Genomic DNA, 15,637 nt, shown 5'->3' on the forward strand with positions numbered 1-15,637 from the left:
TGCCAACGCTGGATTTATACTGTGGACTTTGTGCAAATTCAAGCCTGCAAGCCAAAGGACTGTTCATTCATCCGACTGACTGTTACAACTCTGAGACTGGAGCTTTGCCGTCCCAGCTGAGATAAGTAGTCTGTACACTTTTAAAGCTTGTATCCTATCCCTAACTTAGCAATTAGTTTTATTTTCGTAATAAATTTTGTTTAAACGTTAACTGCTGAGTTCACCCTTTTGTTCGTTTTCTCTGCACGTAACAAATTGGGGCTTGTCCGGGAGACGAATATTTTGAGCCGTTTGACAACATTTTGCCAGCCTTTTCAAAACTACTGTACACTGTGAACTCAGCCAAATCCAATCATGGCGGAATTTAAACCAGACGAATTTATGGATGACCTTGATCAGGACACATTTAATTCCCTCAGAAAAGACAACCTCATAGCACTGGCAAATTTCCTTAAAGTAGAAGTTAAAAGATCTATGCGCAAGAGGGAAATACAGTACCGTATTGCCAACCATCTAGTTGATTTAGGCCATTTGAGGAATCCACCCTGAAAGATTATGAGCCCAAGTCTACCTCTGAACTCAGAAAATTAGAATTAGAAATGCAGACAAATTTGGAGATCAAGAAACTAGAATTACAAATGAGAGAAAAAGAATTACAAATGGAAAAAGAGAGACAGGCAGATTTGGAGCTTAAGAAATTGGAATTAGAAAAGGAAATGAAAGAAAAAGAATTGCAAATGGAAGAAGACAGAAAGAAAAAGAAAGGCAGGAAAGATTAGAAATGGAAAGAAAGACAGAGAGAAAAGAATTGCGATTAGAAGAACAGCGATTACAGGTAGAAATAAAACGTTTAGAGCTTGGACAGTCAGGAAAATTCTTCCCTTCGGACAAGTTTGACATCACTAAGCATTTCAGGTTAGTTCCCCCTTTCCAAGAAAAGGATGTTGACAAATATTTTCTCCATTTTGAGAAAATTGCTCAGAGTCTGAATTGGCCTAAGGAGTCCTGGTCTATGCTTTTGCAGAGTGCTTTGGTGGGTAAAGCCAGAGAAATTTACATTCAGTTGTCAGTAGAGCAGGCTTCAAATTATGATTCTGTGAAGGAATTAATTCTCAAGGGTTATGAGTTGGTGCCTGAAGCGTACCGTCAGAAATTTAGGGATTGTGAGAAGGCGAAAGACAAACTTATGTTGAATTTGCTCGAACAAAAGAACAACTGTTTGATCGCTGGTGTTCTTCTGAAAAGGTCAGTCAGAATTATGACAAATTACGACAACTTGTTTTGATTGAGGAATTTAAAAGGTGCATCCGGAGTGACATCAAGACGTTTATCAATGAACAAAAGGCAGATACATTGGAGGTTGCTGCACGTTTGGCCGATGATTATTCGTTGACCCACAAATCTTCATTTCTCAGCAAACCATCCCAGTCCTTTTCATACAGAAACAATGCAGGTAAATTTAACTCCTCCTTTTCATCCAAGAATTTTTCAAAGGAGAGTAGAAAATCAAATGACAACAGTTCACAGAGTTCAAGTAACACTCCCACATCATCAGATCCCAAGTCTCAATCTCCTTCTGACAAACAGTTTGGTACACTTTCTTGTAATTATTGTAAGAAAGACGGCCATTTAATGTCAGAGTGTTTCAAATTGAAAAGAAAACGTGAAGGTCAAAGTGGTCAAAGTGGATCTAAGCCAACCGGCTTTATTTCTTCATCAACTCAATTAGAGTCTAATAATGTGTGCAACACATTTTCTGAGGTTAAACCCCTCTATCCCCAATTAATGAGGTCAAGGTCAATTCTTCTCAAGATAGCATTATGGGTATTTTCGAGCCATTTATTCATAATGGTTTTATATCACTTCTAGTGATTTTCTTCCGCTACCCCTGTCAAAATTTTAAGAGATACCGGGGCTTCCCAGTCTCTTTTGTTGGCAGATACCCTGCCGTTTTCTGAAAAGTCATTTCAGGTTCTAAAGTTCTTATTAAGGGGGTAGATTGTAATGACTACATTCCTGTTCCTCTCCATAATGTCTATTTGTCTTCGGACTTTGTTTCTGGACCTGTGGCTTTAGGTATTAGGCCTTTTTTGCCTTTTGAAGGGATTCACCTTCTTCTTGGAAACGACCTTGCTGGGGACAAGGTCATTACTAATCCACTTGTGACTGATAATCCTAGTTTAGATCAGGATCCAGAGCCAATTGAACAAGAGATACCCGATTTATTTCCTTCATGTGCCATTACTCGAGCCATGTCAAAGAAAACTTCCGAGAATCAAAATACTCTCAAAAATAATGTCACAGATGTTGACTTAAATGACACCTTTCTCAGTCAGGTGTTTGACACGGATCATTCCGTTATCCCTCGTGGATTTGAAACTTCCAGTAAAACTTCTGCTGACCAAAGTCAGACATTTCTAGATCAAATCTCATTGCAGAACAACACAAAGACCCAGATATTTTGTCTTTGTTTGACAGGGTAGATGATGAAGGTAAAACTTCAGATAGCTCTGTTTCCTATTATACAAAGTCTGGTATTCTCATGCGTAAATGGAGACCTCCAGATGTTTTGGTTGATGACGATTGGGCTATAAAACATCAAATTGTGGTTCCAAAGCCCTACCGTGCTGAAATATTGCGCCTGGCCCATGAAACTCCCTGGGCTGGTCACTTAGGAGTCAGGAAAACTTATCATAAAATTCTCAGTCACTTTTATTGGCCTAATCTCAGGCAGGATGTAGCACATTTCTGTAAAACTTGTCACACATGTCAAATGGTAGGAAAGCCAATCAGACCATTCCAAAGGCCCCTTTACAGCCAATTCCTGCATTTCAAGAACCATTTAGTAGGATACTAATAGACTGTGTTGGGCCCCTACCAAAAACAAGATCAGGAAATGAGTACATGCTGACAATATGTGTACATCAACTCGGTTCCCAGAAGCCATACCACTGAGAAATATAAAGACAAAGACTATAGTGAAAGCTTTAGTCAAATTTTCACTTTATTTGGCCTCCCTAAATGTGTCCGTCCGATCAAGGCTCCAACTTTATGTCTGGTTTTTTCAACAAGTAATGGATCAGCTAGGCATTAAACAGTACAGGTCATCCGCCTATCATCCAGAAAGTCAGGGTGCTCTTGAGCGATTTCATCAAACTTTGAAAAACATGATTAGGACCTACTGTTTTGACACAGAGAAGCAGTGGGATGAAGGAATTCATTTTTTGCTCTTTGCTGTTAGAGAGTCAATTCAGGAGTCTCTTGGTTTTAGCCCATTTGAGCTTGTATTTGGACATACAGTCCGTGGCCCACTTAAGCTCGTTAAAGAGAAATTCTTATCAGACGATGATGATTGTCTGAATATTTTGCAATATGTGTCAGATTTCGTACAAAACTCTCTAAAGCATGTGAATTAGCCAGAGAAAATCTTGAGTCATCTCAGCAGTCAATGAAAACCAAATATGATAAAAACACCTCAAAACGGAAGTTTGAACCAGGTCAAAAAGTTCTTGTTCTACTTCCGGTTCCTGGCAAACCACTCCATGCTCGTTACTTTGGGCCATACCTAATTGATAAGAAATTGAGTGATTTAAATTACATCATAATAACACCTGACAGGCGAAAACAAAAACAGCTATGTCACATAAATATGCTTAAGCCATATTTGGATAGGGATAATCCTACTATAACTCAGCCTGTCAGTGCAGTCAGTTCAAACCATTATGAAGATAGTGATACTGAAACTGACTTGAGTGAAAATACTCTAAACTCAAAGCTGGGCTCGGTCAAGCTTCAGAACTCAGAAATCCTGGAGAAGCTGGAGTCTACAAAGTTGGCACACCTCCAGCCAGAACAACAACAACAGGTGAAAGAACTGCTCACGAATATAAACACCTATTTCAAGATGTTCCAACGAGGACAAACGTCATCTATCACGACGTTGATGTTGGGGACAGTAAGCCTGTAAAACAACATCCATACAGACTGAATCCAACAAAAGCGAAATATCTCCAGGAAGAAGTCAAATACCTGCTGGACAATGACTTTATTGAACCCAGTAAAAGTAACTGGAGTTCGCCGTGCATACTTGTTCCCAAACAGATCACAGTTATCGTATGTGCACAGACTTTAGGAAGGTCAACACTTTAACAAAGACAGACACTTTCCCAATCCCAAGGATTGATGACTGCATCGACCGAGTGGGAAAAGCCAAGTATGTGACGAAATTTGACCTACTGAAGGGATTTTGGCAAGTCCCTCTGACGGATCGTGCTCGTGAAATATCCGCCTTTGTTACACCAGACGGATTGTTCCAGTACAAGGTGATGCCATTCGGAATGAAGAACTCTCCGGCAACGTTCCAACGGATGATCAACGACGTCATATCCGGGCTAGACGGGTGTGCAGCTTATGTTGACGACGTCGTCCTGTATAGTGACACCTGGGAGGAACACATCAAGCTCATGCGGAAGTTCTTTGAGAGACTGAGTAAAGCAATGTTGACTGTCAACCTTGCCAAATCTGAGTTTGGTTGGGCGAGGGTGATTTACCTCGGACATACTGTAGGACAGGGTGAGGTAAAACCTGTTGATGCCAAAATCAGTGCCATTTCAAGTTTTCCCATACCAAACTGCAAACGACAACTGATGCGCTTTCTCGGTATGGCTGGTTACTACAGAAAATTCTGTCCAAATTTCTCCACAATTACTGAGCCTTTGACTAACTTACTTAAAAAGAAAGTAAAGTTCGTTTGGTCAGAGCAATGCCAACAGGCATTTGATACACTTAAAGCCATACTGCAAAGTGCTCCAGTGTTGTCTGCACCAGATTTCACTTTGCCATTCAAATTAGCTGTGGACGCTAGTGATACGGCTGCTGGTGCTGTTTTATTGCAAGAGGATAGTCATGGTGTAGATCATCCTGTTTGCTATTTTTCACGCAAATTTAACAAATCCCAGAGAAACTACTCTACAATTGAAAAAGAGTGTTTATCTTTGATATTAGCTTTACAGCATTTTGAAGTTTATGTTACTTCTTCAAATCAGCCAATAGTGGTTTATATTGATCACAACCCTCTTGTTTTTCTGCAGAAATTTAAAGGCAAAAATCAGAGATTGCTAAGATGGAGTTTAATGTTACAGGAGTTTAATCTTGATATTAGACATATCAAAGGCAGAGACAATTTAATTGCAGACTGTCTCTCTCGTATTTAGAGTTTATTGTTGTTCACTTTCAAGAAATTTTACTTTAGAGTAAAAAAAATTTTGAGTACTTAAATCTTTTTCAAGATTACATTTGTAAAAGAAAGATTTTTCTTTGAAAAATTTTCTTTTTTTGAAGAGGGGGTGTGTTATGTAGGTCATTTCCCCCACACTCATCATGACCTGAGTTCAATTAGTCTAGAACATTCTCAAGGTCACTGCCCTTGATGACCTCACAACCTTGAATTCAATTAGTCATGTTTGGAATGTTCTGGAAAGTTGATTAGTTGTGTAAGGGAGATAATTTTAGAACAGTAATTAGCATGTCAATAAAAGTTCTAGATTGTTCTTATATGCCTTTATAAAAGGGACGTGCACAGCTTCCAGTCAGACTTTTGGGATCGTGTCTCTTGTGTGTTACTAAACTCCAGCAGTAGTCATTCTCAAGACTTTTCAAGACCTTCACTGCCAACGCTGGATTTATACTGTGGACTTTGTGCAAATTCAAGCCTGCAAGCCAAAGGACTGTTCATTCATCCGACTGACTGTTACAACTCTGAGACTGGAGCTTTGCCGTCCCAGCTGAGATAAGTAGTCTGTACACTTTAAAGCTTGTATCCTATCCCTAACTTAGCAATTAGTTTTATTTTCGTAATAAATTTTGTTTAAACGTTAACTGCTGAGTTCACCCTTTTGTTCGTTTTCTCTGCACGTAACACTATGGACATTGTATAAAGTAACCTTTATTGGAGTGGTTCGCCAAAGGCAGCCCTCCGGTTAAGAGGGTCATGGACCATTACGTAAAGTCAACTTTATTTTAATGGGCCACCAAAGGTGGCACGCTGGTAAAGAGGGCCGATCATGACCATTGCATAAAGTAAACTTTACTGGACAGGGCCGCTGAAGGCGTCCGGCCTTTAATATGGTCATTACAATAAAGTCAATTTGTTGTAGTGGGCCGCCGCAGGCGGCCCGCCGGTAAACAGGGTCGATCATGGCCATTACATGAAGTAAACCTAATTGGAGTGGGCTGCCAAAGGCGTCTGCCCGTTAAGAGGGTCATGGGTAATACATAAAGTATATTTATTGTAGTGGGCCGCCGAAGGCGGCCCGCCGGTAAAGAGGGTTGATCATGGCCATGGCATAAAGTGAACTTTATTTTAGATATCATGTTTTTGAAAATGTGGTGACCCCCCTTTCCTACCAGTGAAAAAGCGATGACCCCCCCCTTTGCGGATTCCAAAATTCTGATGACCCCCCTGGATTTTGCCGCCCCCCGGCCGTAAAAACTGAACGGTCCCTTAGAGGATTTAGCGACGACGATGACGAAGACACCTCTGCTGCTTCACGTCGTACAACACTACAAAAGGTCAATGCCATTGAACTCATGTTGGGTCAGATCGCTAACTATTGCCCCATCATCTCTCGTAACACAATAGTCAGAAAGTCAACATCAGTGGACCATATCTGGCAAACCGTACGTCTTCACTATGGATTTCAATCCACCGGAGCACATCTTCTGGACTTTTGTGACATTCATCTTCAACCTGACGAGCGGCCAGGGGACCCCTTTTTCAACGCTTGACAGCATTTGTCGAGGACAACCTGCTTCGTAAGGACTGTGGCATTTCTCATAATGGAGAGGACAGATCCACCTCCTACCTCATCAGAGCCAGCCTGTAACGACAATGTTCCATTACCACTTCAAGGTTGCGGTCCCTTTCTTGACACCTCCCATGATGCCAATGACTGTAGATGATCTTCACGCAAATACAAGCTCCCTTGACACTTAAGTGACTTGACTCTTGACTTTGAGTTGTTTTGCGGCAAAGTTCTACTCGTTCCCCCCTTGTGTCTTGGGCAGTTGACCGCAACTTTTGTAGTTTCTTTCTTTATTTTTCTTTCAGGCGTGCGGACTTATGTAGAGAAAAAAAGTGGTCATGTGTTGTTGCTTTGTTATGTCGCCCTCTCGCGTCGGCTCTTTACTCTTTACTTAGTTGTTATGCGCATGCGTCTCCCTCTCTCTCTCTCTCTCTCTCTCTCTCTGCTCTCTCTCCGCATCGCAATGTTGTAGTTGTGTTAGTCTTGTACCAGTCGTAATAAAGTTCGACGTTTATCTCCGACATCCTGTGTCTGATTGTGGTCTTGACCTGATGGTTAAACGGGGATTGTCTCCTCACTGGCGCGTAGCACTGGCAAGGTTAATCGTGTACGTAGCGTTCGATGCACGCCGTTGTAGTAGCGATCTTTCACTAAACGAACGTGAAAAACAGAGGAGAACGCACAGGCGTTGGCACATGCTGGGATAATAATCGTATTTAATATGCAGAATGTCTATATACGACTTGATTATTCAATAAAAGAATCACTGTACGTGATATTAGTGTAGGCCTATAGGCCTACATGTTGACTGGCATTATACACGAATGGCTATGGCTGCCTGGCTCGGGCCCGGCGAACGCACTGCATAATCATCAATGTGTAGAATGTCTACATGACTTGATTATTTAATAAAGAATAACGGTACGTGATATTACTGTAGAGGGACTGTGATGTGAGCTAGCTTAACCGAGCGGCTGTAGAGCTCTGCAGGGCTTTGGTCCGGCTTGGGCCCGTTGTCCACCGCTGCACAGACAAGATGGAAAGGTAAGAAAGCTTTTCACCGCCCGATTTCATAAATCAGCGAAATTCACGAACTCTGAGCGTTTCCGGTGATAAAAACTGGTCAACGGTCAGATGGTTGCATAAGCAATCGATCGACTGACCTCTGTTGCCTAAAATCATACCTTACCCTATGCTACTGGCGAGAAATCGTCCTGAAATCGGCTGGGCACACCACCCAGCGCCGGCCATTTTGAATCAGCTGCATGCAATGTACGCGTCCAATGAGAGAAGAGCGACAATACGTCATCTGCCAAGTAAAGGGTTGTATGCAGGCATGCAGCTGATTCAAAATGGCCGGCGCTGGGTTGGTGTGCCCAGCCGATTTCAGGACGATTTCTCGCCAGTAGCATAGGGTAAGGTATGATTTTAGGCAAAAGAGGTCAGTCGATCGATTGCTTATGCAACCATCTGACCGTTGACCAGTTTTTATCACCGGAAACGCTCAGAGTTCGTGAATTTCGCTGATTTATGAAATCGGGCGGTGAAAAGCTTTCTTACCTTTCCATCTTGTCTGTGCAGCGGTGGACAACGGGCCCAAGCCGGACCAAAGCCCTGCAGAGCTCTACAGCCGCTCGGTTAAGCTAGCTCACATATACAGTAATATCACGTACCGTTATTCTTTATTAAATAATCAAGTCATGTAGACATTCTACACATTGATGATTATGCAGTGCGTTCGCCGGGCCCGAGCCAGGCAGCCATGCCATTCGTGTATAATGCCAGTCAACATGTAGGCCTATAGGCCTACACTAATATCACGTACAGTGATTCTTTTATTGAATAATCAAGTCGTATATAGACATTCTGCATATTAAATACGATTATTATCCCAGCAATGTGCCAAACGCCTGTGGGAGAACGTCGTGTTTCCAACTCCATGCCATTGGTCCGCTTTCGTCACATTTGCATGTCTCGTTGCAAATTCTGCAACCCGGTAGGACAGTAGCCTAATTAATCAGTAGCCGACGAGCACTCGTCCGCTCCTTTCGTCTTCTCATTATAATATCCGGGCACTGCCACAGGCGTTTGGCACATTGCTGGGATAATAATCGTATTTAATATGCAGAATGTCTATATACGACTTGATTATTCAATAAAAGAATCACTGTACGTGATATTAGTGTAGGCCTATAGGCCTACATGTTGACTGGCATTATACACGAATGGCCATGGCTGCCTGGCTCGGGCCCGGCGAACGCACTGCATAATCATCAATGTGTAGAATGTCTACATGACTTGATTATTTAATAAAGAATAACGGTACGTGATATTACTGTATATGTGAGCTAGCTTAACCGAGCGGCTGTAGAGCTCTGCAGGGCTTTGGTCCGGCTTGGGCCCGTTGTCCACCGCTGCACAGACAAGATGGAAAGGTAAGAAAGCTTTTCACCGCCCGATTTCATAAATCAGCGAAATTCACGAACTCTGAGCGTTTCCGGTGATAAAAACTGGTCAAAGGTCAGATGGTTGCATAAGCAATCGATCGACTGACCTCTTTTGCCTAAAATCATACCTTACCCTATGCTACTGGCGAGAAATCGTCCTGAAATCGGCTGGGCACACCAACCCAGCGCCGGCCATTTTGAATCAGCTGCATGCCTGCATACAACCCTTGGCAGATGACGTATTGTCGCTCTTCTCTCATTGGACGCGTACATTGCATGCAGCTGATTCAAAATGGCCGGCGCTGGGTTGGTGTGCCCAGCCGATTTCAGGACGATTTCTCGCCAGTAGCATAGGGTAAGGTATGATTTTAGGCAACAGAGGTCAGTCGATCGATTGCTTATGCAACCATCTGACCGTTGACCAGTTTTTACCACCGGAAACGCTCAGAGTTCGTGAATTTCGCTGATTTATGAAATCGGGCGGTGAAAAGCTTTCTTACCTTTCCATCTTGTCTGTGCAGCGGTGGACAACGGGCCCAAGCCGGACCAAAGCCCTGCAGAGCTCTACAGCCGCTCGGTTAAGCTAGCTCACATCACAGTCCCTCTACAGTAATATCACGTACCGTTATTCTTTATTAAATAATCAAGTCATGTAGACATTCTACACATTGATGATTATGCAGTGCGTTCGCCGGGCCCGAGCCAGGCAGCCATAGCCATTCGTGTATAATGCCAGTCAACATGTAGGCCTATAGGCCTACACTAATATCACGTACAGTGATTCTTTTATTGAATAATCAAGTCGTATATAGACATTCTGCATATTAAATACGATTATTATCCCAGCAATGTGCCAAACGCCTGTGCCGTTCACTGATGCGGTCGACGGGAGGGGGTAAATTGTCATGTTAGGGTTATATATATTTGGAACCTTGGATTAGCGGTTAGATGATAGGGTTTACATCGTGAGTAGCACGACTTCCACAGGCCAGGAGGTAAACCATTCATTTTTGCTAAGATAAAACATACCTATTACACGCACAATATACGGTGATAGTAGCGATGGTTTTAATTCACTTAGGCCTATATAGGCCTATTAGTAACCAGGCAAAAAAGAACCAAATAGACACTGTTTCCCTAGCGAAGTCTTCGCACTAAGTTAATGTGGCGCTGGGCGAGAAAGGCGCACACATCGGCAACTACAGGCAACGAGGTTGGCGGTACAGTTCTTTTGTAGCTTTAGGCTATAGGTCTTGAAATATGATATCACGTGCTCCATGTTAATGCGACACCGATTAAATTCACGATTGAATATTATCCGATCCATTCGATTCTCGCCAACCAGCTGACTTGCTGGAAACTTTGTCAGAAGCGGATACTTGTTCATGTATCCATGATCAGCTAATAAATATGTGTCATTCGGAATATCCAATTCAAGTCCAGAACTGATGCCTGGCAGCAACTGAAATTGTCCTTTGTCATTTAAATGGCCCAAAAATCCAGACTGTAGATATATTATATCCCCCCTGTTGTCACAAATTAATTGGGTTCTCATCGCATGATATCGAGAATGTCCGCTGTAAAAGTTGTGTTGTGGTTCCGTTGTTGGACGATATATTTCGTGCAACGTACCGTCAATGGTGCCTATTGCGTTTGGAAAAAACTCCCAGTGTCCTCGTAGAGTCTCGATATCCTTTCTTGAAGGCCATCTCACCATTCCTCTGAAATAGTGCCACAACAAGGGTGCAAAATGGGTAATTTCTCTGGAAACGGTTGATATGCTAACTTGAAACCCTGATGCCAGTGTATCTTCATTTAGGTACTTTCTTAACCAGATCAGTACCAGCAAGATTCGATTTCTTGGTGTCATCGCTCGACGCTCAGAACAGTTTAACCTTGCATATAGATCTTATCCATCGACTCCTCAGTTTCGCCAGTTTGCATCCAGAACAAGGTCGGGTACCGTGCTAAGTCACTCCATACATCGCGGCTTCCCCGATGCTCACCGATTACACTTAAAAGTTAAAGGGATATAGTCGTCACGTTTGCGGCTGCGCATATATTGATGTTTACAAACATTGATTTTCCCCAAAACATGGCGACGGCCGATGGAAGCTTCGCACTGACAGAGGTGGAAGAAGCCCTTCTTAGAGTAAATGAGCCAAGATCGTGCAACTGTTCAGGAGTGTGCGCTCGGAAACGGGGACGGGGTGCATGTCCATGCAAAAGCATTGATGAATACTGCAACAGAGCTTGCACTTGCGGGAAAAAACGTGCATGTATGAACAGACTGCCCGTACGTAACCGTATTAGAGTTCACTCCCAGAGTTCACTGCTGTTTCAGATGATTCAGTGTCTTTTATTGTCTGCGCACTATATTCTTATGGGGTCCTGATCCTAAACTTGCTTGTTTTATTTAGAAAGGGTGCACTAAGATCTGAAAATGCAGTTGTTTGTGGGCTACAAGCCTCTGTGCGTACGTAGGCGCTTTCTTTATATCACTTTGAAACTGTCTACGAGATCAAGAATGAATGCAGAAACCGCGGTAGCGTGTGGTGCGTATGCTGGCAGAGGAGACTTGCAGCCTGAAAGCGACTGTATTTACATATCACGATGTTGCATTTGTGCAGCGACAATAAGGTAGAGGGTTTGAACATCATGTAGGATTATGTGCCAGATAAGTACAGAGCTAGAGACCCGTGCTGTTCTGTGTGGTATGTTGCCCTTCACAAAACTCGCGCCATTGCTACCAGCAGCACAGGCTCTTGACTCAATGCAGGCGAACAGCTAGCCGTCACTGATTTGTATTTTATTGCATCAGTGACGGCTAGCGGTTCGCCTGCATTGAGTCAAGAGCCTGTGGCTACCAGTGTTTGGGACGCAAAAGCAAACATGTCTGTATTTATCTTGTAATTTTCTGAGTTTTGTACAGACAGACTAATGGCAGATACCCCACAACTGGACACATGCATAAAAATCAGTACTTTTAGGGACTTGATCAATGAGAAATTGAATACATGTAAGTGAAAGTCAATGCTAACTGCTCATCAGAAGTGGTATCTCATGGAGGGAGCACCATTTCAAGAACAACAACACAACCAACCCCTCGCGTAGGAAATATTTCTCCCAATGAAAGTAATACAAAGTTAGGAATAAAATATGTGCCCTTTACTATAATTTTAAAAGTAATGTCAGCAGATGTACCTATGATTTTTTTTCTGAATGACATGTGTTTATGACATTTACATGCAGTCTATAATGATATTGTTTGTGCAGGACTCAACATCAGAAGAAGATGAGGAGGACAGATCAGCTGACACATCATGGAAAAGGTCTCGGGAAAGTCATGAGTCTCACCATCTAACAGCAGAAGAAATGATGGAAGAAAATGAAAGACAAATGAAGGTGTTTGACCTATTATTGATATATATAAAACACTGCTTGATATACTTGATATGAATTTGAATTTTTGCAACATTGTGTAAATTTTGTCATATTAGAGTGCTCATGAATTTTATAATTTGTTCTTACATTTTGTGATTTCCTGATAAAATGCCTGCTTTCCTTGATAATCATCTATCAAATGTATTAGCATTATTTCAAGTTACTCAATAAACAGAGCAGTTTTGCCCAGACTTTGACAGAGCAAAGTGTGTCAATGTTGATTTGTTGCTTGCTCAGAAAAACAAATTTGTCTGCAAACTGTGAGTTTCAAATATATGCCCATGCCACTTTTGGTAAAGGATTGGAAATCTTTTAAACTTGGCACATGACACACCAAAATGTACACTAATCATCAAAACAATAGTGTATTTCGATATTTGGCTTAAACGTGTGTCATTCAAATTTTTAGTTAAACTTTTTGATTTTACAAACTTTCAGGAATTTGTACAGCAAAAAACCAAAGAAGAATTGGAATGTTTGACTTTAGAACTGCTAAGGCGACAGCCTGGAGCATGGGCTGATTTGCAGCAACAATTACCTTACCCTGCTCCTCAACCTGGACCTAACCCTGGCTGCAGTCCTCCATGGTGCAAGTGTGGTCAGTGTCAGGAAATGCCCACACAGGCAGAGAAAAAATGCTGCGCCACACGTCAAAGCCAAGGATGCATCACTAACAAAGGCTTGTTCAACTACCTTGTCCTTGACGCAAATGTCTTGGAACTGGCAATGCGTTGGAATGCAGACACATATGCTGAGGAACATCAGAGAGACAACGCCTGTTTTCGTCACTTTGCATATCGACAGTATATTTACTGGCAACATAGCAGGCTGGGTGCTGGGAACCGCCGTGTTGTCCCTTCATGTTGTGTTTGGGCAATCAGAAGAAAATTTCCAAGTCCAAATAACATATATGTTGGCTGTAGGGATGGAGAAATACAAGACTAGGGCAAATTTATTAACTGACCATTGAGTTTCAAGAAAGGATGTTTATATCTACAAATTGCAACAGTTGTTTGTATAGGATTAAAATGCATATATTGTGTGTGTCTGTGTGTTGTATGTATGTACACTGCCACATTTATACATATTTACTTACACACATACATGCATGTATGTGTGCATACATGCATGATGCAGGCATATTTGTATGATGTAAAGATGTATACATGTGGCAGTGTATGTACATATGCATGCATGCATGCACGGCAAAAATTCACCAACTCTAAAGAGTTTTGTATTCCCCAGAACATGATAGCAGTCCCTACATATTCATGACACATGTAAACTCTGTGTACATCAAAATTCATCTTTCCAAAACTGCTTGTTTGGAAATTTGTTATCAAAAAGTGGTGACATTTTGAAATGAGTGTTTACTTTATACCTTTACCACTTTATATTTTGTGAGTAAAATGTTTACAGCTATTTTTCAGTGATACATGTATGCACAATTGCCTGCCGTGTATGCAACATTTCTCCTTAAAAAAATTGTCATTGCTGCCATATATAACGGAAGTTCTATGCTGTTGTAAAATTATATTTTATTTTCTTTTTTTACTTCGTTATACATCTCTTAGTGACAGTTAGGGTTGAGTGCCACTTTTGATTTCATGAACCACTCTTGATCTTACGTCCTGGTACTTCTGGTTATACATCGTTGTTCAAAATCAACATTATGGTGCAAAAAGATAAATGTTGCTTTTGATACACTGTTGTAATAAATCCATGACATTAGTGAACAAACAGTTAGATTTTTAGTTTTTCCCAGTGAATTAACACCAACAAATTCCATAGCCAATATAGTTGCATATACAGATCAAGAACAGGGTATTTCAGTACCATATAGAGATTTTTGTTTTGTTGAAAGATCATGCTATAACACTTGGCTGCATTTAGTATGGACTTGTGAAAATTCTGACATTCTGTTTTGTCCTTTTGATTAAACACTGTTTCAATGTCATATCAAACATAGAACTATCAGATGATGCCAACATTGAGTTTATTTTGTTGAATTGTACTCCTTTTCAAAAGAAAATGTAGCATGTGTATCTGCTGCAATGCTCAAATGCATGAGAATAAATCATGTTTTATGATAGATTGACATTTGTCTATGTTGTCTTTTGTTGTTCAGGAACAACACACTGGATGAGAAACTTTGACAATGTCTTGACAAGAAAATAGAATAATTGCTACAGAAACTGTCACACAAACTATTATACGACATGTGCATTCTTACTAGTGCACAAAAATGTGAGTTGTCATTTTCACAAATGCAAACTGCTGAATCTGTGTTTATTGAGAGTGTCCAATGTCCAATGTATAAGGCAAGATGTTCCTTCGTATCCGAGATAGATCTCCTTTAGATGGACTCTTCTGATGTTGTGGACTTCGCAAACCTGCTCTTATGAGCCTCTACTAAGTCAGCAATATTTGGAGGGTTCATCATTGACAGTCTGGTATGTAGATGACAGGGATCATTTTCAGCTGGTGGAACATATTGAGATAAATGACCTCCTACTCCAAGGCGCATTTGAAAAATCTGCTGCTGAATGTCATTTATGTAGTCATAATTCTTTTTGGCTACCACAGGTACTGGATAGAACCTCAATTTTAAACGGTGCCACCAATTTCTGTTGCTTTCATGGGAAGCTCTATACAGATATCAAGTACAACAATTCTTGCTATTTAAACAAGGTATAAATTAGAGCAGTGGAGAGGATATTGAGGAAGTTTTGAAGTCTGTATTGAAATCTATACAGGATTTGCAAAAATTCTCAAATGTACGTGAAGAAGACAAAATCATATCTCTTATGAGTGATTTAAAATGCAAATTAAGTGGCTTGGAAGAAGAATTCCTCATGTTCATTACTGATATGTGTGGAAAAGATGATACATTTAAATTTTGGACTGATTTTGTCCATCGTGATTGTTTTTCATATATTGCTT

At 41.2% G+C, this 15,637-nt stretch overlaps 1 protein-coding gene across 3 annotated transcripts; it reads left to right on the forward strand.

Annotated features, from left to right (window-relative positions):
• The first annotated feature begins 9,465 nt into the window (after positions 1 to 9,465).
• LOC139126528 (uncharacterized) lies at positions 9,466 to 14,786 on the forward strand. Of its 3 annotated transcripts, none has more exons than XR_011550622.1 (3): positions 9,466 to 9,605; positions 12,527 to 12,655; positions 13,133 to 14,786. XR_011550622.1 is itself a non-coding variant. In XM_070692584.1 (3 exons), the coding sequence occupies exons 1-3, from the start codon at positions 11,316 to 11,318 to the stop codon at positions 13,637 to 13,639; spliced, it is 867 nt and encodes a 288-aa protein (XP_070548685.1). In that variant the 5' UTR covers positions 9,880 to 11,315; the 3' UTR covers positions 13,640 to 14,786. The 3 variants fall into 3 exon arrangements, 1 of the variants encoding a protein (XP_070548685.1); XR_011550623.1 differs by lacking the exon at positions 9,466 to 9,605 and adding an exon at positions 9,640 to 9,859; XM_070692584.1 differs by lacking the exon at positions 9,466 to 9,605 and adding an exon at positions 9,880 to 11,546.
• Positions 14,787 to 15,637: the final 851 nt, after the last annotated feature.

The sequence above is a fragment of the Ptychodera flava genome (genome assembly GCF_041260155.1).
Source record: "Ptychodera flava strain L36383 chromosome 3 unlocalized genomic scaffold, AS_Pfla_20210202 Scaffold_27__1_contigs__length_13241970_pilon, whole genome shotgun sequence".
NCBI lineage: Eukaryota > Metazoa > Hemichordata > Enteropneusta > Ptychoderidae > Ptychodera > Ptychodera flava.

Bases quoted from the DNA above. Each gene is read 5' to 3' on its own strand.
- LOC139126528 (XM_070692584.1), top strand. From the start codon at position 11,316: ATGTTTACAAACATTGATTTTCCCCAAAACATGGCGACGGCCGATGGA. The intron at 11,547-12,526 runs GTACGTAACCGT...TTGTTTGTGCAG, and splicing joins CATGTATGAACAGACTGCCC to GACTCAACATCAGAAGAAGA. The intron at 12,656-13,132 runs GTGTTTGACCTA...ACAAACTTTCAG, and splicing joins AAAATGAAAGACAAATGAAG to GAATTTGTACAGCAAAAAAC.